Genomic DNA, 23,877 nt, shown 5'->3' on the forward strand with positions numbered 1-23,877 from the left:
TCGCCATATTAGCTCCCTTAATCCTCCCCCAAATCCTAGAAATTACTATTATTATCCTCAGATGAACAAACAATGCAAGAAGAAGAAAAACTCAACAAAACTATGATGCCCTGAGTTTAGAGAAGAAATTGCCTTCACTAAACAAGAACGAGGTACTCTAAGAACAGGAACGGTGATAGGAAAAGGGACAAAAATTTAGCAATAAAAACTGTGATTGGGGTGCCTGGCTGGCTCAGTTGGTGGAGCATGTGACTCTTGATTTTGGGGTTGTGAGCTCAAGCCCCATGTTGGGTGTCAAGATTACTTAAAAAATAAAAAAATTTTTTTTAAAAGAAGTATTTATTTATTTGAGAGAGAGAGAGAGAGCATAGGGGGTGGGAGGGCAGAGGGAGAGGAAGGAGAGAGAATCCCAAGCAGACTCCCCACTGAACATGGAGCCTGACATGGGGCTCCATCTCATGACCCTGAGAGTAAGACCTGAGCTGAAATAAAGAGTTGGACGCTTAACTGACTGAGCCATTCAGACTCCCAAAAATAAAATCTTAAAAAAAACAAACTGTGATAGCTAACCTTCTCCCCAAATTAACGGAAGGATTAGAAGATAAAGGCAAGTAAGTCTCCCTGAGAAAGAACAAAATATAAGGAAATAAAAAGTAGGAATAAAGGGATAAGAATTTTGGAAACCAATAAGGAATAAGAGACCAAATCCACAAGATTCAAAATCTCTCTCTCTGGGGTTCCTGAAAAACAAAACAAAACAAAACAAAATTTTAAGAAGGAAAATACCAAAGAAAAAATACAAAAACATACTCCAGATTTGCTGGATGGAGAAGACCACTCACCCCTCTTCCAATTATGCAGTACAATGAATGAAAAAGACCAATGCCACACTTCCGAGGAATTTCATAACTCTGCATGTAAATGTAAAAGTATTAAATAACAACAATGAAAACGATTAGCTTTTACTCATTTTCAAAGTGATTTCACATTCACTATCTCACTTTTTAAATGGCCCGAGGGCTTAAAGTGTCCCTTCACAGACATGGAAACAGATACACTGCATACAACACCTGCAGGATGAGATTCTTCAAACCTTTCACGGAGGAGTAGCACAGTTCATTGACATTTGGGTGTGTTGGTGTGTGAACACCTATGTGTAAATGTGCAAGTCATTTCAAATGCCCATACAGGTTCCTGAATTAGATGACCAGCTCTCAAAGATGTAGAGCATGGTATCTAATTCCTTACTACCCTTTCCAAGTCAGTGGAAGAAGGGCTTAGTCTGGGTGTGCTAGCGGACTGATGGGCTAGATGTGAGACCATGAGCAGTGATGGTTTGGCGGGTTGTTTGTATAAAAGCCCAGTGGGTGCAGTAAATACAGTCACCTTTTCTCGTTGTATGTTCCTATGGGCAAGGTGTCAAATCTTCATGATCTTCAGATTCCTTCTGGTGGGTTTGGGCTTGAGTCACCCTCTTCAAATTCCCTTCTATACCATAATCCCCGCCTTCTGTCAATAAACAAAGATAGTTATCAGTTTAATGAACCCACTGCATCAGAGAGAAGGGGTGTCCGGCGTGGGTTTTCTACAATACTGGGGGAATCAGGTGGGGAAAACGGCCCGTGTAGAACTGGGCGATCAAATCCCCCAAGAGTCCTCAGGTTTTTGGAGAATTAGTAAAAGGTGGACACAGACAATGTAAATGGAAAGGTGAACAGCTTGCTCTCCAAGACAGTGTGTTGCAGTTTCCTGTACCCACAGAGACTTTGTGAAAACAACACTGTTGTAATGAAGAGTTTTGCATCCTCAGCTGCTGGAGACTGTGCCAGGAATGGAAATGAAAGCAGTCACAGTGACCACAACCCAGAAGCTGAAACCACACTCTAATTTTGCACAAAATTGCTGGTTCTGACTCTTCTTGGCTTAGGACTTCTCATTTTGACTACAAGGATTACATCTAGTTATGTGTAAAACAGCATCTTGAGAATAGACTGAAGAAAACCAGTTAGCCCTCAGTCATTTGTACTAACCCACAACATGTCAGCACACTGCTAGGGATACAGCCACCAGGATCAAAGTCAGCATAACCTTGGTAGTCAGAGGTGGAGGGAACACCCAAAGAGGCACTGAAGAAGGACGAGGACAGAAAGGAAGTAGGAGAAAGAGGAGAATGAGGAGGAGTGAGGTTTCATTTGGGGAAAAAAAAAAGGACTTACATTTATGTGACTATCTTGACTAATCTTAGAACTAACAGCATGTTATAGGAAATGGTGAGAGGTTATTAAAAGATGAGACTGTCTACTGGCCTTATCAAGCCACCCTGCTACTGAGAATTGGCAACCAATAGCTTAAAAGTGTTTAGCCTTTTCATCTAAAGACTACCTTTTGGGGGCACCTGGATGGCTCAGTTGGTTAAGCGTCTGACTCTTGGTTTCAGCTCAGGTCATGACCTCAGGGTCCTGGGATCCAGCCCCGCATTGGGCTCCACGCTCGACGTGGAGCCTGCTTCAGATTCTCATTCTCCCGCTCTCTCCACACTGCCTTCTAAAAAAATTAATAAAATTTTTAAAAAAGATACTTTTTGGTGGAAATAAAACTAACCATTTTTTTAAAAAGATTTTATTTATTTCTTTGACAGAGATAGAGACAGCCAGTGAGAGAGGGAACACAAGCAGGGGGAGTGGGAGAGGAAGAAGCAGGCTCATAGCGGAGGACCCTGATGTGGGGCTCGATCCCATAACGCCGGGATCACACCCTGAGCCGAAGGCAGACGTTTAACCGACTGAGCCACCCAGGAGCCCCAAAACTAACTATTTTAATTAAAGAAAAAGTGGCCTGTAAGAATTTTAAAGTGGAATTTATCTTCTACTATTTGGCCTCAAGTTTCTCAACAGTCATCTATTCTAGCAGTAAGATTCAACACTCTTTTCCTATCACAATTACGACTTTACACACGGTACAGATTCAAGATACAGTGGTTAAAAATGAATAAATGAGTGAGTGAGTAGAGAATGCTTGAAAAAATAGATCTTAGAAACAGGAGTTCTGCGAAAGTTTTGATAGATCAAACTGAAGCATTTATTTTCAACCTGCACCCTATTTTAAAGCTTGTATTTGGGCACAACAAGCAAAAATTCCAGAAAGAACCTCCCAGGAATATAGTTGAAACTTGACATTTGTTGGGCACATACTGTACACAGAGAGGATGACATTTTAATGTAATTTATTTGAAATGCTTCCAGAAAAGTTTAAGGCCATTATACAAAACATTCATTTCACCAAAACATTCACTTTTTTCCCATAGGCCAGCACTTAACAGACCTCTTGTCTCAACACACTGGCCAAAGTGGCCGATGGCTCCTGCAGAGAATGATTCACTCTTTCCCCCACCATCAAACATCGGGTCTCAGCTTATGTCTGTTTCTATCTGCAATCTGCAGCAGTTCATTCACTTGCTAAATCAGTAACAGTTTGAGAAACAAAGCAATTTTAAATAAACTCATAATAGAAAAAAAATTCACCATGTTTAAAATCTATAAATACAGAAATATGTTTTACAGGGTAAAATTGACCACAATATTTTTTCATTTTTGAAAAATAAGTAATATTACCTTGTTTTTATATTGATACATCTTGTCACACGGCTTCTTTGAATGCACATGTTAGATGTACATAATAAAATGATAACATAGCATTTACTGCTTTCTGTAAACTCGAAAGACACAGAAGATTAAAAAAAACTTTTTGGCAATAATTTAGAATCATTACTACTAGTGCTGGTGTGGGAATAATTTTGCACAGGTCATCCTTAATATTTACACTCACAGGGAGCTTTTCTGTGTATCCAGGTAACTCTTTTTAAAGGTCGGCAGTCCACCCTGCATTATAAATCAAGGCTAGACAAAGAGGTTACTAGTTTGGCTAACTGATCCTAATTAATCATAGAGTTAATTAAAATTGGCCTATGGAGAATATAATTATGACTCTGATCACAGCACAGAGCCAGAGACCCAAAAGCAGAGCAGGAAAACCCAAGGCTCTGGCCTTTCCCAGAAGGGCACTGGACCTCACTTTTCTCTTACTGTTTCCTGCCTAAGGTCATGATGAAGCACTTCTTCCAAAGTCTTCTCACATGTTTCTGGAAACAGAGCCACTGACTCACCTGCGGTCTCCTCAATGCTCCAAAATATGAGTAAGCCTTGGCACATGAAACACAATGATGATGGCCCTTCTTATTAGCCTGTCAGGTATTCCCAGTCCTTTTGAGTTCTATTCTGGTGTCTCAGGCTAGAAATGGCTCTCTAAGGCAAGCCAGCAACTACGACACCCCCTGGTGCAACTGCATTTCAGTTCAAGATTCAGAGCGTGCAGCTGCTTTCATGCTGGTCCTTTTCAGGTTAGACACTATTCCACGTCCTAATAGATTGGCGTCCAGAATCCCCAGGGATGTTTTCATGCCTTCTGGTTGGATAACATTGAACCAAATTCACTTGCAAGGATTGATCTTTTCCCGTTTTCCTGCAAATACCATCATGATACACAAGAAACTTCCTCCTGCCCTGTTTGCCAGGCCCTGTAAGTCCCATGCCTTCAGCTATCATGTCAAAGAGCTAGAAAAGCACTAGAGAAACACGGGAGGATTTCTTTTTAAGCAATCTACATGAAACAGTAGTTTAGAGATTCTTTTCTATTTTTTAAAATCCAGCAGGACAAGTGAAAGTAACTTGTTCAAGTACCTCTCCATCCATCCAGACACTGTGAAATGCAACACAGAGTAAGAGTTGCCACAGACCCCAGCTTACACAGATTGGCAGTTACAGTACTAGGGACACAGATACAGATACAAGAGACAGGGTTCAACACGGTCACAAAAGTATTAAAAAGTGCTTCTCCAAACCGTTCCATGTATGGAATGCAAATACTGTACAGGTAAGACACAGGGCTACTTCTAGGAAGTACACATGCCTCTGTCAGACGTTGCTTTCGATGTGCCTGCTGTTCCCACAGGAAGAGTCTGTCTGTTCCATGCGCTCACAGTCGAGGCTGACCTCGCTCGTGTCCATACTACAGTCTGACTCACTGTCCGATTGGTCCATCTGCTCAAGTTTTGTTTCTCCCTGTGGCTCCTGGCTCCCTGTGGCAGGATTTAGGAACGGTCCCTTGGAGTCCAGCACCCCAGCCTGCCCGGCAGCACACAAAACTGTTTCTTTGGCTTGACGAATGCAGTTGAGCCACTGCTGTTTGTTGAAGGTGTCGTTGGCTTGTAGTGAGTGGGTCTGACTTTGGGAACCATTTTTGAAACTTACTCTGAAGAAGTTTTTAACTAGAAATGAAAAATAGATATAAAAATGGTCAATGGACAGGTATTTCCCAGGCCAACAATAACAAATGTAATGACATTAACCCCTGTACCTAGGGCACATGTCATTACAAAATGTGTCCTACTGGTCCAGGTATATGGCTCAGCTCCACCCTGTAGCCACCATCCAGCAACCGGATTTGACAGTGGCGCAGCTCTCGGTTTCCCTTGAGGCTGGCAAATGGTAATACCTGGGTGCATATTACAGTCCCCTGTGAGCTTGTTAAAAACATACACGCCCAGACCCTACTGTTAAGAGACTCAGAGGGGAGGGGGTGGGGGATTGGGATAGGCCGGCGATGGGTATTAAGGAGGGCACATATGGCATGGAGCACTGGGTGTTATATGCAAATAATGAATCATGGAACATTGCATCAAAAACTGGGGATGTACTGTATGGTGACTAATAAAATAAAAATTATTTTTAAAAATCTTAAAAAAAAAGAAGAGACTCAGATTCAATAGGTCTAAGTTGGGCCTGATAATCTGGAATTTCAACCACTGCCCCAAGTTACAGCCTTTTCATGTTTAAGCAGCTCTGTGTAATATCAAAACATGCCCACGATCGTCCACGTGATAACAGTACTTGTACATATAGCACCTGAATGATTGAGAAGAGACGCAAGGATTCAGATACACTTTCATTACCTCCACAGAAGTAGTATATGCTTTAGAATAAAATAAAAATACACTTAAAAATAAAATAAATACATAAAAATAAAATAAAAATACACTTCCATTACCTCCATAGGAGCTACGTGTATTTAAAAAAATGGTAGTGCACAACTTGGGAGACATTTTATTTAGTGTAACTGGCCATAACCGGCCCTGCATGCTGCGGGCGACGCTTGGTTCACAGAGGAGCATGTGTTCAGTCCCCTCGCACCATCCCTGCAGCCAACGGTCTGGGAACCAGCACTTCAGGTAAATTCAGGCTCCACGCTTTGCTCCTGGGCAAGCGCCTTAACCTCTGCATGGCTCAGTGTCCTTATTTGTAAAATGGGAGAAATGAAGAGGACCTATCTTATAACATTATTATGAGGGTCAAAGGTGACCAAGCACATACAACACCTGGCACATGGTCCGTATTCAAGAGATAAAAGTTACCACCACCACCACCAGGGTGGAGGGACTGATGAGTAGGTCAGAGGCAGTACCTATGAATTACGTTGACGATATGGAGCCACTGTTAACTCAAGAGGCTTGAACGTCACTTTCTCAAGGAAGACTTCTCTGATCGTTTCCTCTAAAGCAAACCTCCAACTGTTATCCCGATCTATCCCATTCTGGGTTTTAGTTCTCTTAAGAGCACCTGAATATTTATTCACCATGTATCTCCTCTATCACAGTGTAAGCTCCGTAGGGGCAAGGAATTTGACTGCTTAGTTTACCAGTGTATACTGCTAGGAGCTGGAATGACACACACAAGATACTCAGTAAACACCGCCATCGTAGCTTCTCTTGGTTAATTTGTTTATTAAGTCTCAAGTTAGAGAAGCCCATTAGAGTAATTACAGATGAATCCTCAACCCAGGTGACCATTCGTAATCCTCTTTAGGGACAATTCCCCTGGCTCAACAAGAGCCACCGGGAAGCAACTGGTATCAACATAAGGGCTCTCTGGTATTAAGCATGCTTTCATCCAGGGGCGCCTAGGTGGCACAGTCGTTAAGCGTCTGCCTTCGGCTCAGGGCGTGATCCCGGTGTTCTGGGATCGAGCCCCGCATCAGGCTCCTCCGCTAGGAGCCTGCTTCTTCCTCTTCCCACTCCCCCTGCTTGTGTTCCCTCTCTCACTGGCTGTCTCTATCTCTGTCAAATAAATAAATAAAATCTTTAAAAAAAAAAAGCATGCTTTCATTCAATGGAAGGAGACAGAGAAAGGAAACATAAGGAGCACCTGTTACGTGCAGACGGTTCACTTGCAGTATCTTAATCCTTATAACAACCCTATAAAGTAAGTATGCATATATGCCCATTTTGCAGATGGGAAACTGAGGCTCACAGAGGTTGCACAAGGTTACACAAGCAGTGAGTAATAAGACAGCATTGGAATGTAGTGTGACTCCAAGGCCATGGCTACTTCTCTTTCCACCAGCCAGCCACTCCCTCTGATCCACCACAACCAAAATCATTTGACAGGTCAAAACCAACTGCCATCCATACTTCTCTCATTGTTGCTAAATGCCCCGCGCAGGGAGCCGCCCAGCCTCACTTCTCCGTCCTGCAGGTCTTCCAGCAGAAGGTCCTTTACAGGGATCGGCTGCCGGTACAGCTGGTAGCAGAGCTGCTCGTTGTGGGTGACAGCTCGAGTGATCACAAGCACTTCTTGGAACAGGAAAACATGTAGTTTCTAGAAGAAAAGAATCCACAGGATTTCCCTAAGCAACAGTCTAATAAGAAGTTGATTAGTGGACTTCTGTGGATAAGAGGTACCCAGGTACCAGGTTCACACTGTATTACAAACTTCTAGGCTCAGATCTACCTCCAGAACAGAAGGTGGGCATCTTGGAGGTATTTCCAGATGCATCTAGTGCCCTTCCTGGAGGACTGCCTCCCTGGGGACCCCACGGAGAAGGCCTTTCTGCCTACAGACATCTGTAGCCCAGGCTGCTGGCTCCAGGGACACCACCATATTGCATAACCTGCGCAGACACGCACAGCCTCCAGCTTCCACAACAGCACACTCTGGTTCCCTTGGGAGTGGGCAGTGTTCTGAGATGGAGTGCTGGATGGAGCTGATACTCAGCTCTGTGGCTTAAGGAACAAGTGTTTTTATGGGTTTGGGAAGCAAAGATTAATGTTAGGCTTTGATATGTCAGTCGTATCCTTTATAGACAATTGTTCATTATGACCTCTTAGGATTATATTTTATATATATATATATATATATATATAAAATATAATCCTAAGAGGTCATAATGAACAATTGTCTATAAAGGATACGACTGACATATCAAAGCCTAACATTAATCTTTGCTTCCCAAACCCATAAAAACACTTGTTCCTTAAGCCACAGAGCTGAGTATCAGCTCCATCCAGCACTCCATCTCAGAACACTGCCCACTCCCAAGGGAACCAGAGTGTGCTGTCGTAGCCACAAAGAAAGATGATCAAAGAACTGGTCCTTCTCGGTTATGTTCCTCAGAACCTCAGTTCTCTGAAGAGGTTGTGCCTGAAAGGCTGATGACTGATGAGTGTGCTGTGGGTGAAAAGAAAATCTCAAAAATAAAGGCTTGTCTCAAACCACATCATGAAAGCAACTTCGCTGGGTGGAGCTGGGGTAAATTGGCTTCCTTTAATTCTAAGTGCTAGACTCTTCTCACAGTTTGGAAATGCTGACCAACTGAAGTGAAAAGATCTACAACTTTTGCAGCTGGTTCTGGTTTTCCAGTGGAGATATTTGGGAATGTGAACCCAGGGGTCTCAAAAAGGTGGAAACTCACATTAGAATCTCGATTTGGGGCAGGGGAAGCACATTCAGCATTATCAATTTTATATCTGAGAGAAAAGAAACTGGTGGATCCCCTCCTACATCCACTCTGACACACACACACACACACACCTGTAGAAATTAAAGCTCAACCAAATGTTGGCTGATGGAAATAAAACTGATAATTTTGTACTGGGTGGGAGGAGACTGAAGAGTGAGAGTTTATCAAAAGTGCATTTAAACAGAGTAAAGCAAAAAATAACCAAGTTAAGGGTTTTTCTTTTCTTTTCTTTCTTTCTTTCTTTTCTTTTTTTTTTTTTTTGAGGGGGGATATAGAAAAAATGTTAAGACTTTTCTTTGGGGATGGGGAAGGAAGGGGTTGATCATTGTTTTATATACTAAACATTAGTTGTTTTTTTTTTTAACACTATTTCTACTTCAGTCAATGCTCTAGCCATGGTACACAATTTGAACTCAGATTGTCTGAGAAACCTTTTAAAAACATCCCTTATTTATGAATGTTCACTGAGAATTTCCCTTCTTAGTCTCAACTCCTTTTAGCCCTCAAACTATTGAGCTTTTCTTCTGACACAGGACTTTGTTCATAAAGACTTCTATAATTTTACTGGGAAAAACAAATAACTAAAACCAACCTCCCACCCTAACTACTATCTTTGTTTTCAAAAATCTATCTGCTTGAAATATGAACTAGAGTTCCTCTTTAAATCCAACCAGAGAGTCTCAGTCCTTGACTGAGGGACAGAAAGAGAATGGGCCTCATCCCAAGCAGTGATATATCTTCCCAACCATGTCCCACAGGGCTTCTGCCGAATATCAGACATTAGAAGTCCAACAGCGTTTTCTGAAAATCAGAAAGAAGCAGAATGCAGCTTTCTAGCAAGCAGTAACACTGTAGTCAAACAGAAACACTTCTTCAAGCGTTGGCCAGTGACCAGTCTCAATAACTCTGCTGGTTGGATCCCCAGCAGCTCTGATAATGGGTGCTGTGACATACACTCAAAAATTTCAAATAACATTTCCAAGCCTGCTCACAAATGACACTCCAAAGTCCAGGTCAAAATGTCGTCCCTTGAATCATCAAAGCTTTATTAAGAACTCTTCAACCTAGTTTTGGCTTTCATTCTAAGAGTTGACTAGATACTGAAGATGAACTATAATAAAAGAGGAGATTCTCTTTTTCAGTGGCCTTCCCAACATTGAATTTTAATATATATTGTATATAATAAAATTGATACATTATATAAATATACATTTGTATGTATAATATGTATAAATTATAATATAGAATAGACATATTAGCATTAATTTCTACTGGCTACACAAAAAAATAGCCTGGTAGGTTAAATGAATTTTGAACTCTCATAAAATTCAAATTCATCCTTCCTTTATACAAACATTCACTCACTCGCTCATTCACCTAACATTACTGAGTGTTAGTACATGCCAGGTCCCCATGCCAGGTCCCTATAATAGGTGCTGGGGATTAACAAGACATGGTCTCTACCCTAAAAGAGCATAGCGTAATGGAAGATCCTGAGAGACATATGGTGGATAATTACAATCCATTGTACTAAGTACTCCAGGGAGATCCATCCAAGTTGCTATGATAGGAGAGGAGGAACAATTTCAATATCTACTCAGGAATAAAAGCCAGGAAATTGGGCAGAGTTAGATATGCAAAAACTGGTTTTAAAATGGCAGTCTGTGGGTGGGTACCAATCCATAAAAAATGCAAAGAATTTCTCATAAAGTTAAGAGTTTCAACTTAGGAGTTGTTTTTCTAAGATCATATATTTTTAACATTCTGTTAAAATCACCCCTTGTTTTCTAATATCAAAGCCGGAGGAGATGTTAACTATTCTGTATTTGTTCCTGAAGGTCATGATCAAAGGAAATACAGAGTTCACAACCCTCTGCTGGTTCCCAAAATTCTTCCTGAATAAATACTAGTTGTGAAATCTAAAAATATATATGTAATATATATTTTGTGTAATATAAACATATATATGAATTATAAGTTAGAAACACATAATACATATTATTTACATAGAAATTATAATATGTAAATATATAATGCAATGTATATAATTATATATATCCTTATACATATGGGATCCTATGATACAAAAGATACTGGAAAGCAATTTTTGTCTGAAGCATGTGAGCCTGGGTAGGTAAGGCAGAGTAACAGGGGGGCTGGCATCAAATGGATTAAGCGTTGGGGGAGTCTGGGGAGGAGACCACTGAGGGAGAGTAGCCACTCACCACGCCTCGATTGTTCTTCAGTTCTCCATGACAACACAGCACTCTCGAGTTGTCGATGAGAGAGTCTTTCTGGCCTTCTTCCAAGTAAAGAAGCCGCTCTTTATAATAGCGGCACTCAGATTCCCCAGTCTTGGTGTTGATTTCTGCCACGATTCCCTGAATGATGTTTATCTATGGAAACAAAGAAGAAAGTATGGGGAAAGTAAACAAACCATCCACACCAGTAGGTCCCAGGGGCTCAGCCTAGGAGGTCACCAAGATAGACTTGCATCTAATTCTGAGATTCGGTTATCTAACTTGCTGCCTTGGGAAAAGGCAAAAATAAATACATGTTTTGAATATATTGTGTCCATCTATCCATATACACATAAATATACATACACACACATATATATTTGCATACACATACAGATATTTGTATTATATATAAAACTGATGTTGATGCACAATTTTGTCTGAGAGGAAGAGATATAAGGTATAGCTTTTGATGTGCAGGACTCGTAACTCTATGTTGCACATTTCTTCAAACATGCTTACAATGTTAACAATAATAGGCATATAAAAACTCTACCCAAGAAGAGAAAACAAAGCAGAATGTAGTAGTCCCAAAAAGGGATCATCTTTGGGGGTTTGAACCCAGTTTGAAGGTTTCTCTACATGTACTCAATCTAACCTACTAACAAGATTTGCAAATTGGGTGTGAAGAAATGGTTTGGATAGCTTTTTGTGATAAAACATAAATGATTTAAAAAGGACAGAGAACCAGAAATGGAAAGAAAAGACACGAGGTGTAATGATAGGAACCGTTTGCCTATATACATACACTTGCCCTCATGCCTATAGCACATGTGAATATGTTGGGGTGGAGGGATTTCAGATCGAGGGTGGATACACTATTGTTAATACAAAATGAAACAAAACAAAGCAATAAGAGTACAGCACTCAGACACAATTAGTGGGCATTTATTCTGATGTGGTGTTGTTCTATCACATGGATAACATGTCTAAAAGATGTAAAATACTAAAAAACAAAGGAACAAGAAATTTGTTGAGTGAAAACTCAAGGACACCAACCAAAGGCAAAATGATGACTTCTGCAGCAGGGTCCTCTGTCCTCTAAGAGTGAAAAGACCAGCAGTCCCATCTTTCATGCGGTAGTAGTATTTTTTAAGTATTCATTTAAATTTCAGCTAGTTAACATCAAGTGTAATAGTAATTTCAGGTGTACAAACGATTCAACACTTCCATACAACACCCAGTGCTCATCACAAGTGCCCTCCTTAATCCCCATCATCTATTTCACACATTCCCCACACCCCTCTGGTAACCACCAGTTTGTTCTCTGTTGTTAAGAGTCTGTTTCTTGGTTTGCCTCTCTCTCTCCCTCCCTCTTTTTTTCCCCTTTGTTTGTTTTGTTTCTTAGATTCCACATATGAGTGAGATCATATGGTATCTGTCTTTCTCTGACTGACTGATTTTGCCTAGCATAACACTCTCTAGCTCCATCCATGTCATTGCAAATGGTAAGATTTCATTCTTTATGGCTAATACACACACACACACACGCACACGCATGCACACACACACACACACATACATTCTCTATCCATTCATCAGTCAATGGACAAGGGCTGTTTCCGTAAGTTGGCTATTGTAGATATTGCTGCTGTAAACGTCAGGTGTATGTATCCCTTTGAATTAGCATTTTTATTCTTTCGGTAAATACCTAGTAGTTCAATTGTTGGATCATAAGGTAGTTCTATTTTTAACTTTTTGAGGAACCTCCATACTGTTTTCCACAGTGGCTGCACCAGTTTGCATTCCCACCAACAGTGCAAGAGGGTTCCCCTTTCTTCACATCCTCGCCAACACCTATTGTTTCTTGTGTTGTTGATTTTAGCCATTCTGACAGGAGGGAGGTGGTATCTCATTGTCATTTTGGTTTGTAGTTCCTTGATGATCAGTGATGTTGAGCATCTTTTCTTGTGTCTACTGGCTGTCTGTATGTCTTCTTTGGAAAAATGTCTATTCATGTCTTCTGCCCATTTTTTAATGGATTATTCATTTTGGGGGCATTGAGTTTTATAAGTTCTTTATATATTTTTGATACTAACCCTTTTTCAGATATGTCATTTGCAAATATCTTCTCCTGTTCTGTAGGTTGCCTTTCAGTTTTGTTGTTTCCTTCACTGTACAAAAGCTTTTTACTTTGATGAAGTCCCAATAATTAATTTTTGCTTCCGTTTCCCTGGCCTCAGGAGACATATCTAGAAAGAAGTTGCTATAGCCATTGTCAAAGCGGTTACTGCCTGTGTTCTCCTCTAGGATTTTGATGGTTTCCTGTGTCGCATTTAGGTCTTTCATCCATTTTGAATTTACTTTTGTGTATGGTGTAAGAAAGTGGTCCAGTTTCATTCTTTTGTATGTTGCTGTCCAGTTTTCCTAACACCATTTGTTAAAGAGATGTCTTTTTTCCACTGGATATTCTTTCCTGCTTTGTTGAAGATTAATTGATCATAGACCTGTGGGTTCATTTCTGGGTTTCCCACTCTGTTCCATTGATCTATGTCCTATTTTTGTGCCAGTACCGTACTGTCTTGATTACTACAGCTTTGTAATACAACTTGAAGTCTGCATTGCGATGCCTCCAGATTTGCTTTTCTTTTTTCAAGTTTGCTTTGGCTATTCGGGGTCTTTTGTGGTTGCATACAAGTTTTGGGATTGTTGTTTGGGATTGTTGTTCTAGCTCTGTGAAAAATGCTGTTGGTATTTTGATAGGGATTGCATTAAATGTATAGACTGCTTTGGTAGTATAGACATTTTAACAGTATTTGTTCTTCTAACCTATGAGCATGGAATATCTTCCCATTTATGTGTACCATTTTCAATTGCTTCATTAGTGCTTCAAAGTTTTCAGAACACGGGTCTTTCACCTCTTTGGTCAGATTTGTTCTTAGGGATCTTACTGTTTTTGGTGCAATTGTAAATGGGACTGATTCCTTAATTTCTCTTTCTGCTGCTTCATTATTGGTGTATAGAAATGCAACCGATTTCTATATGTTGATTTTGTATCCTGAGAATTTACTGAATTTGTTTATCAGTTCTAGCAATTTTTTGGTGGAGTTTTTTGGGTTTTCTACATAGAGTATCATGTCACCTGCAAATAGGGAAAGTGTGACTTCTTACTTGCTGATTTGAATGCCTTTTATTTCTTTTTGTTGTCTGATTGCTGTGGCTAGGACTTCCAGTTCTACGTTAAATAACAGTGATGAGAGTGGACATCCCCGTCTTGTTCCTGACAGTAAAGGAAACGCTCTCAGTTTTTCCCCATTGAGGATGGTATTCGCTGCGTGTTTTTCATATATGGCCTTTATGATTTTGAGGTATGCTCCCTCTAAACCTACTTTGTTGAGGGTTTTATCATGAATGGATATTGTACTTTGTCAAATGCTTTTGCTCCACCTACTGAAATGATCATATGGTTCTTATCCTTTTTTATTAATGTGGTGTATCACGTTGATTGATTTGTGAATACTGAACCACCCTTGCAGCCCAGGACTCATGGTGGTATTAGCAGGAAAGACCTTAACAGATGAGAAATGGTAATAAGGCCTCTTCTTGGTTACATTTACTTAATGGAAAAACAAACCAATCTCTGAAAAGCAAAGTTTTAAAAGAAGCCTTTACTCAGTGAGAACTTACCAGATCTTGTAATGTGTTAACCTGCGGTAGTGAATTCTAAGATTGTTACATGATTATTTTTTACATTCTAGTGAAATGATACCTTCTGCTCAAAGCCAACTGGATAAAAACTTCCACCCAGTTAGAACTCTGGCATTTCCAAGCAAGTCTGACAGAAGATCTTACAGCTCTGAAGTGATGTCTGGTGACTGTACCCTATGAACAGATGCGTAATCTATATATTTTTGTAGCTATTGTGAGTTTCAAAGCTCATTTATTCTTTTCTCTATTTCCCAAATTTTGGCGGTAGCACTCCTTTGATAATAAATATATCTTTTCAAAAAACACAGGCTTTTTGTATCATAAAATAATCTTTTTGGCCTTTAATGTCAACGTGACATTAAATATAAGTCCTATGAAATTAATCTGAGTTTTACTAACATAAAACAAATAATAAATAGAACACTTTGGTACACAAACTTTCTCTTTGTTTTTCTTTTTCCCCGCTCTCGGTTTTCAGACATACCTGATTATTTATTGTTACTTTTTTTTTTTTTTAATATTTTATTTATTTATTTATTTGACAGAGATAGAGACAGCCAGCGAGAGAGGGAACACAAGCAGGGGGAGTGGGAGAGGAAGAAGCAGGCTCATAGCAGAGGAGCCTGATGTGGGGCTCGATCCCATAACGCCGGGATCACGCCCTGAGCCGAAGGCAGACGTTTAACCGCTGTGCCACCCAGGCGCCCCTTATTGTTACTTTTAACCACCCCCCCCAAAAAAAAAGAAAGAGAAACTTCACAAAACATAGTGAAGCTATGATTCATCCTTCAAATTAACTCAGTTAATGCTTGTTGGGCATCTATCTGTTCAGTATCAAACTAGATGGTATCATCAAAGAAATGAGACAGGGTCCCTGCCCTCAAGAAGCTTTAAAATATATGGGAGGTATCTGATGAATTCTTTTATGTCTACCTTAAACTTTTACCGTACTACATTTTTAATACGTAGTGGAATCCATACTCTCTCCTTGCTTTTAAAGGTCTTAGCATTAATTGCTGTGGCTCTTCTTAGAGTTAGTTTACTATTACTGGGTTTACCTGGAATTAACTGGGTCTCGAGCCAATTTTTCTGAGTTTCCTGCAAGTATCCAGGAGACCAGAAAAATGATGTACTATAGGCATAAATATGTGTTCACTTCCTAATTGAACTCAGGGACTGAACAGCTGGCATACCACATGAAGATTAATAAACTCAAACACCACAGTGGTTCCCCAGGCAGCTATGACTACTGTCTGATGCTACTTCTCTCTCTGGTGTTTGAAAAAATATAAAGACCGAACAATAGAAACAATCAGCATATTCCACATTCTTTGTGGACATTATAATAGCACTTCTGGGTCTGCTTCCATTTATTAAATATTGCTTTGTAGTTTTATCTACCTCTACACTATAAGCATCTAATCTCTGCACTGTTGTTTTTTTTTTAAGATTTATGTATTAGAGAGAGAGAGAGGGGGTGCGTGCAAGTGGGGGGAGGGGCAGAAGGAGAGAATCTCAAGCAGACGCCCTGCGGAGCGCACAGCTCAGCCTGGGCTTGATCTCAAGACCCATGAGATCATGGTCTGAGCCGGAACCAGGAGTCGGACGCTGCACTGACTGAGCCACCCAGGTGCTCCCTGCCTTGGTTCTTGAGAGGAATTTATTTTGCAGAATCGCAGGGAGGAATGAAAATGTATATAGCAGATTGCCAATAGCAAACAGTCATGGTGGTTATGCATTTAAGTTCAATTTATTGTTGCATCTCTCATCAGGGTTCAAACTGAAGGGAAAGGACCAGTAAAGCAAGATGATGACAATTACCTGGCAACAAGGGGTTAAGCCCACACATGCCGCAATCATCATCCTCAAAGTACAATCTAAAAGCCCCGTCTAGTTCCTTGTGCGGTAATGTCATCTATTCGTAGTCTTGTGACATGAACCAAGAATAGCAGCAGCTCTGCAGGAACAGCAGGACTGTTCTTCTCATTGATTCCAGTGATTTTTTTTTTTTTTTTAAGGAGTTGGGGAACAGTGGCAGGTGGAGGGAAGAGATGGTCTGCCAGATCATTTGTTGGCTGAAACAATCCTTAGAATTTAAAATGTTCAACAACCAGACCTCTGGAATATCTACATATCCGAAGTTCTATTTAAAAATGTTCTCTTTGGGGGAAAATTTCTATCAACCCTTCAAAACCCTGTTAAGAAATTCTAATAAAGATGTGGTAGTTTATGCACTGCTGTAAAAGCAAGACCTTTTTTAGGTCTAATTATAGGACTGGACACTTGGTGTAGAAGCAATTTACTTAGGTTCTCTGATTTTCCCCTTTTCAAATGCGGAAAATCTATTCAGGGAACATGTAATTCAAGCTACATTGGTACTATGGGTTTTATGTTTATCAAGCATTCACAATGTACCCAAGAGTACAGGGCTAAATATTTCTGCTCATCTGGGTTAATGCCCAGAGGATTTTGAAAAGAAAAAAAAAAAAAAACCAACATTGCTGCGCTGCTATTGTGTAAATGGGCATTTAGAAGACTTGCTTTGAAGACATTTTCAAAGGCAGGTCTGCCATGCTTCCCACGCAAATCTGCTGAATAACTAGGTGCAGATTCAACTTCTAAAAATGACATCACATTTTATGCACTAGGGAAACTGGTACATCCTTTCATATTGCAAACAACCGTCTTCTTATCTGTTGTTAAATCCAAACTTTAGCTCACTGGGTGATTTTAGAAACAGAGCATTCTTCTTTCCTGCTGCATATTAAAAAGAAGAAATCTTAACAGTAAAACTCAGAGCAGGCTCACGCGCTTCAAAAAAGTAATTATTTAGACTAGCTTGAGCTCCCTGTTGTTTTCATTCCTGCAGACCACACAGTTGCTGGGATGAAATACGGACAGGAGGCAACTCTCCCACATGCTTCCCGGCAGTAAAAAACAGACATGATGAAGTGGGATGGACCTCATTCCCAGTGCCTGTGTCGCCTATCCATGCTGGATTGGGGACCTGGTCTGTGTGTGTTTGCAATCAGTCAAGAGCATCTTTCCTCCATCTTCTCTATCCCTACAAGACACCTGGCCCAGCTCTGCACCAGTGAGGATTCTCTACAAAGCCTGGGGGCCAGACAGCTTTCTGCAATTCTACAGGCAACAGGGGCTCAAAGAAGCAGCCAGGCTTTCAGCTCCATGGTATAGGATCATAAAGAAGTGAAACGGGCACAGGATTTGCAGTTTACACCGAGAGATTTCAGACATCAACTTCATCACGTGCTGGCTCTGGACCCAGGCAAGTTATTTCAGCCCTCCACGTCTCATCTGCAATAAGGTCCTAACAAGGACAGCTATCGCCTAGGTTATTATAAAGATTAAGTGAGATAATAACTTATACAGTGATTACATAAAGCTGATTTACTAGGTACTCAAGAAATGTCAGCAGGTATTGCTAGCATTATTATTGTTGTGATTACTACTAATTATTATTAAAGCCTTCTCAGGGAGGAGATAGGCATTTTGCTCACAGATTTCATAGCTTCTGATTTTCAAGTCACCTATGCATATCCTCTTTCTGTTCCAGATGCAGTCAGGGAACGAGCCCTCTGAAGTGGTCTCTGAGCTTCCATCCCCACGGCTCTTCCCTCAGGAGGTTTCCATGACTGCATGCCTGGACCACTGCAGCAGCCTCTCAGCTTGCCTCCCTGTCCCCTGCCCTACAGACAAGGAGACTAATGTGTCCAAGGTTCCACAGCTTGTCAGCAACAGAGCTGGGATTTGAACCCTGAATCCCGCTACTTAGAAATCAAAAAACAAACAAAACACAACAAACGAAAAACATCTCAAATAATATTTAAAACCCTCTCCGTAGGGGCACCTGCGTGGTTCAGTCAGTTGAGTGTTTGCCTTTGGCTCAGGTCATGATCCTGGAGTCCCAGGATAGAGCCCCGCACCGGGCTCCCTGCTCAGTGGGGAGTCTGCTTCTCCCTCTGCCCCTCACCCCGCTTGTGCTTTCTCTCTCTCTCTCTCTGTCGTGCATATTCCCTCTCTCTCGAATAAATAAATAAAATCTAAAAAAAACACCCCACAACCCTTTTTAACCAGATCTGAACCCCCATTCTCTGCCTTCTCTCCTGCTGCTTCCTCAGAATATCCTCAATCCCGGGCAGACTGACCCCCGGTATTCCCCAGTCATTCCCTTGTTGTCATTCCTCCATAGCTTTGCTCAGGCCACTGGCTTCTCGTGGCCTGCCATCACCTCTGCTCTGTGCCCCAGAGCACCCCAATCAGAACCAAGCTCTCCAGACACAACACTCACCGTTCACAATATTCTCATGAGATGGAGCCATTTTTCCTGGTCTTCTATTGCTGCTAGGAAAGAATCTCTCTCTCTCCATACTTAATGAACATTTTCTGGTGAGCAGGAGGTTTGACCAGGTCGGTCCCTCACTGCAATCAGAGGTGGAGGAAGCTGGGTGTCAACTTCACAAATGGGCTCAGGGGCTAAGGTTAAGAGGCAACTCCCATTGGCTAACTAAACAAAGATATTTAATTTAAAATCTCCAGAGATCTTAACCCTCACAACCACTGTAGCAAACAGATTACAGTTTATTATGAATTGTAATTACAGATTACAGAGTTACCCACACAGAATCAAGAACTTCTAGAAATCAAAGCAACCTTTGGGTCCATTTCATATAAACACTGCATTTTATAGGTTGGGAGAGTGAGGCAGAGAGAGAAGTGACTTGCAAAATCAAAACATGATGGATGGTAGCACCAAGCCTGGAAGCCAAGAGCCCTGGGTCCCGTGTACCCAGAGACCCTTCATCCACCCACACACCCGATCTCCTAGATGCAAGGGAAAAAACAAGGTAAAGACAGAAAGAAACATGAACTTACAGCTTCCTCCAGGTGCTGCTGATCTGGATTATCATTTGGGGTGTGCCTCAAGATTTCCCGAAGAAGCAGAGGGTATTTCACTAGACGGCTCCTTGGAATATCAAGAAAATTCCAGAGGTCTAGCTTGCGGCTAAAAGGGGACTCTAAACATCGCTGGAGGAAATCCTGGACTCGGTGGTCTTGTTTTTTGTGGTCCAGCAGAGCTTTGGCAGCGACTTGATTGCTGCAGTAGCTGTCGTAGGAGCTGAGACAAGGCAGCTAGGAAAGGAACATCAAAACAGGGTTGGAGTGTGGCGCTAATTGTGCTCTGAAGCTACAAGCGAATATCACTTGTGCGGACTGAACAAACCTAACTGGTCTCCAGACCTGGCCAACATTCCTTTATCTGCACAGCTGGAGGAGACAGACTAGTGCAATCTGCAAAATCGCAGGCAATGGACAGTTTTTAGGCTTTGGCTTGTTTGCACAAAGTTATTTTCTTAGTTGCACACCTACTTTGACTGTTAAGACCCCATCATAATTTTTCTGCGTTTCTGCCAATCTAAGCTAGAAACAAAAGAACCAGAAAAACTGTACATGCATACAGCTCAAAATTTTCCTGAACTTCCAAAAGTGTCTGGTGAGGGGAAAGCTTCCTATCTTTAAAAACAAAGAAACAGGATTTATTTTAAAATTATTCATAAGAAATTCATCTGGAAGAGTTAGTGGCATAAAAAGAAAGCAAAGAGTCAGACTCCATGGCCCAGCCCTTTGCATGGCCTTGTGCAAGCATCTCTATGTTAGCTGAAGGTTACCGGGTTCCAAGGTGGGCCAATTACAAAGAAGTCCAAGAAGTTAAAGCAAAAGTATAATTAGTAAAAAATTAGATGCAGGAAGCATTTAGAAAAATCTTTTAAGTTAGATTCTTGTCTATACCTCATGGTTAACATCACAGCACCATGCAAAGAACATTTAAGCCTACTTTGGAACACTTCAATTCCACTATCTTCCTTCCAGCAAAATACTAATTTTCCTGACATGTCCCATCAGTCATGTTGTGCAAACACAGAGTCAAGAGACCCAGGGAGAAGGCTGTTCATCTCCCTTTTCCACTCCTTCCTATTAGTGGCACCCAAGGCTCAGCATCCTAACGCATGGGCTGTCAGCTTCTCGCCCTTGGACTAAGGAGCCACAGCACCTGCCCTGTGGAGGTTTCAGAGCGAGACAGTGGCAAGAGCATCTTTAATTTCTGCATCCTCAATACTTTGCATTGGTCCTACCATCCACAGACATCCAAAGTTTATATTCCGAAAGAACAAATAAATGAATGTTTAATGGTTTCCAGATTAGGTAATAATTGATGGTCTGGCAACATGGCTTAGAAAAATTGTGATAGCATCTGAACAATGGGTCAAAGTGTAATATTCTGTGGCTTCTTTATACCTCTTATTGAAATTATTTTCTCAGCAACTGAAACCAAAAAAGATACCAAGGAAGTAATGTTTAAGTTCACTGTCGAGTTTAACATTCTTTGGAAAGGTCTACCTTCCTTACGTGGCATAAAAAAACAACACAACAACAAACAAACCAAAAAACCCAACAAAACACACACACACAAAAACCCCTTTCTTTGTGTTAAAAAGAGCTGCAGAAATTCTTTCCTCAACCTTATATTTGAAAGTAATGATAATTGCTACTTACACACACACACACACACACACACACACACACACACACCAGATGTGGTATTATGGCTTGTAATTCAAGATTTTCAGAGTTAATTAAAAAGAGCTTCAGGCCCTCTTAATTTCATTTCCACTTCCTCGCCTTTTAAAAAGACCTGGAAATGCCCAATGTTTTCATTATGGAGAAACAAATCAGCACTAACTATTAGATGTAAACTAGTGAGGAAGCTGACCACACTGCTGCTCACCGCCCAGTGGGCCATTACTCTCTGATCCGGCTGCCCCCCACTGCCATGGCAACCCGATCCAGCTCTGGTCCTGTTCACACCTGACAGGGTGCTCATTTCCTGGGCATGACCTGAAAGGCTATCTGGTTCAACCCCACTGGCTAGAAAGGGCTACAAGTGATAACTTGATAGGGAAGGAAGAATATACACATCTTGGTTCCCAAATACATACACATTCACTTACGGAAAATGTGAGAGGTGATAATACAGTGGTTAAGCGGGCAGACTCTGGAACCAGGGATAATCATGCTCAAAGCCTAACCTGGACAGTTACTAGCCAGGTGACCCTTCTGAGCCTCAGTTTCCCCACTTACAAAATGCACATACTAAAGTACTCCTGTCTTTTAATGAGACAAGGCAGACAAAAAACGAGCTTGGCTTCTGGGTAAGAATCTGTGAGTACTAGCTATTAAAGCAAAAGTAATATAATTAGTAAAAAATTATTTTTTTATTATTATTTATCCCTAGGATACTTCCATTGAAGAAACTGTGGTTTAGAGAAGCAAAACTACTTGCTCAGCTACAGACAAAACCAGTCTGCAGCCTGTTTTCCCCCACCCTTCCCCCCAAAGCTCTGAACTCCTCGACATCTCTTTAAATAGACTATCAAGAATTTATAAAGGAAACTCTTTCACTTTCTTTATAAATTCTTTTTATCTCCTTAACATTGTGAAAAGTGACAGAACAAATCTATTTTTTTGCTGCCATGTACCCTGCCTCTCTCTATAGAATTAAAATTTAATTAGAACCCAAATTAACATAAGAACTTGCTGCCTTGGAGAGCTTGTAAATTATTTAAATTTATTAAATTATATAAATTAAATTATATAAATTTGTTACTGAAAAAACGTTAGCATGAAGATAAGTCGCTTGGGAAGTTGTTTCTGTACAACAGGGGACGTGTATGGAATCAGGCCTACCACTCCGGAAGACGGTACCCTGGTTGGCTCCCTGAGGAAACCAACACTCTGCTTTAGGCCTTCAAAGTACAAGTAATTGATTCATTCTAAGGTCAAAAGGACTGGCCAGGCCTGTCCCACTTGGGAGGCTCACTTGTTTAAAAGGTTTGTGTTTTGTTTTTTTTTTTCTCACCTTTTTTCCCTGGGAGGGGTTTTGGTGGGTGAGGGCGGAGAATAAATCAATTTTTCATGGGTCGAATGGGCTCTGACTTTTCTCATTCAAAGTCCCCTCAGATGTTTATTTTGTTCTGTTAAAAACCAGAACTCAAACAGATGTACCCCTTGGTTTACAGTTCCCACTCGCACAGACACATCTGCAGTTAAAAGTGGGAAAACATTTAACAGCTCGTCAGGCCTGATAAATAAGGGCCATTTCTCATGAGGTCTGGTCACAATGGGCCAGTTGTTTAATTTTAGGCTGCTCTTCAAGCTGTAAGTCCCCATTTGATGTCTGAAGGGTTCAGATAGCAGTGGAAGTGGTCACATTTCCTTTGAGTATGTATAGAAAAGGCCTGCAAAAGCCACCCCCAGATCAAGCCAATTTCCTAATAAGAGTGGCAAGCATTTATTTCAGAAAAAAATTAATAACAAGGCAAATGCCTCCACTTTTGCTTCTGGCATGAACTGACAATTTGTATATGATGTCGAAGGAAACCATGTCGTTCTATATGGCCATCTCGTCAAACACAGAGCAGGCATCGTGCTAATTCTGGAGCGGGGCCTCACTGGCTCCTCCCCCCACGCCCATCAAAGCAGCCCACAGACTCAGGAAGTTTAAGAAATATTGAGGCAGAATCTCTCTTCTCATTACACCTTCTCTGTCTCCAGCTGGCCTGCTCTCTTTAGAGAAGTTTCTTTGAAGGCTAAAGAAGTTAAAACATCTACCACATCTTATAATAAAATGAAAGTAAAAAATATGAAATGAATGATCTCTCCTGAAATATTAAGGCACATTTTCTAAATTATTCATCTTAGAACACTGCCTGCCTTTCAGATGCCCTTGGGGCATTTCGGCCTCAGTGCTAAAAGTGACTTGGGAACTAAAGCTATCTAAGTCATGAAACCCTCAAATTTTCTTGATCAAGGCAGTAATTGAGAAGCAGAAGTTAGGATAAGAGAGCAACATCAAAACACAGGAACTGGAGAGCCTAGGAAGGTTAAAATATAACTACAAATGTAACTGGATCAAGAGAATTCACATGGTGATAGTAGGATTTATAACTTTCACAACATTCCCCAAACAGTGGAATGACTCTAATGCTGGCTGCTGTGGCAT

At 40.9% G+C, this 23,877-nt stretch overlaps 1 protein-coding gene and 1 long non-coding RNA gene across 6 annotated transcripts in view; both read right to left on the minus strand.

Annotated features, from left to right (window-relative positions):
• Nucleotides 1–443: 443 nt before the first annotated feature.
• LOC117801762 lies at nucleotides 444–2,609 on the minus strand. Of its 2 annotated transcripts, XR_004624480.1 has the most exons (4): nucleotides 2,383–2,609; nucleotides 1,387–1,509; nucleotides 843–911; nucleotides 444–740 (listed from the first exon to the last, which is right to left on the minus strand). It is a non-coding gene; the product is annotated as an uncharacterized LOC117801762 (long non-coding RNA). The 2 variants fall into 2 exon arrangements; XR_004624479.1 differs by lacking the exon at nucleotides 2,383–2,609 and having other exon boundaries at nucleotides 1,387–1,762.
• A 597-nt stretch (nucleotides 2,610–3,206) lies between these two features.
• Nucleotides 3,207–23,877, minus strand: part of ARHGEF3 (Rho guanine nucleotide exchange factor 3) — a 308,374-nt gene continuing 287,703 nt past the window's right edge. For all 4 annotated transcript variants that reach the window (XM_034658496.1, XM_011231271.3, XM_002913517.4 and 1 more), the window contains 4 exons: nucleotides 19,692–19,949; nucleotides 11,076–11,246; nucleotides 7,523–7,709; nucleotides 3,207–5,323 (listed from right to left, as the gene is read on the minus strand). In XM_034658496.1, coding sequence (XP_034514387.1) covers nucleotides 4,971–5,323; nucleotides 7,523–7,709; nucleotides 11,076–11,246; nucleotides 19,692–19,949 — 969 coding nt within the window. In that variant the 3' untranslated portion in view covers nucleotides 3,207–4,970. The remainder of the gene's footprint in view (nucleotides 5,324–7,522; nucleotides 7,710–11,075; nucleotides 11,247–19,691; nucleotides 19,950–23,877) is intronic.

This window comes from Ailuropoda melanoleuca, chromosome 4 (genome assembly GCF_002007445.2).
Source record: "Ailuropoda melanoleuca isolate Jingjing chromosome 4, ASM200744v2, whole genome shotgun sequence".
Lineage (NCBI taxonomy): Eukaryota > Metazoa > Chordata > Mammalia > Carnivora > Ursidae > Ailuropoda > Ailuropoda melanoleuca.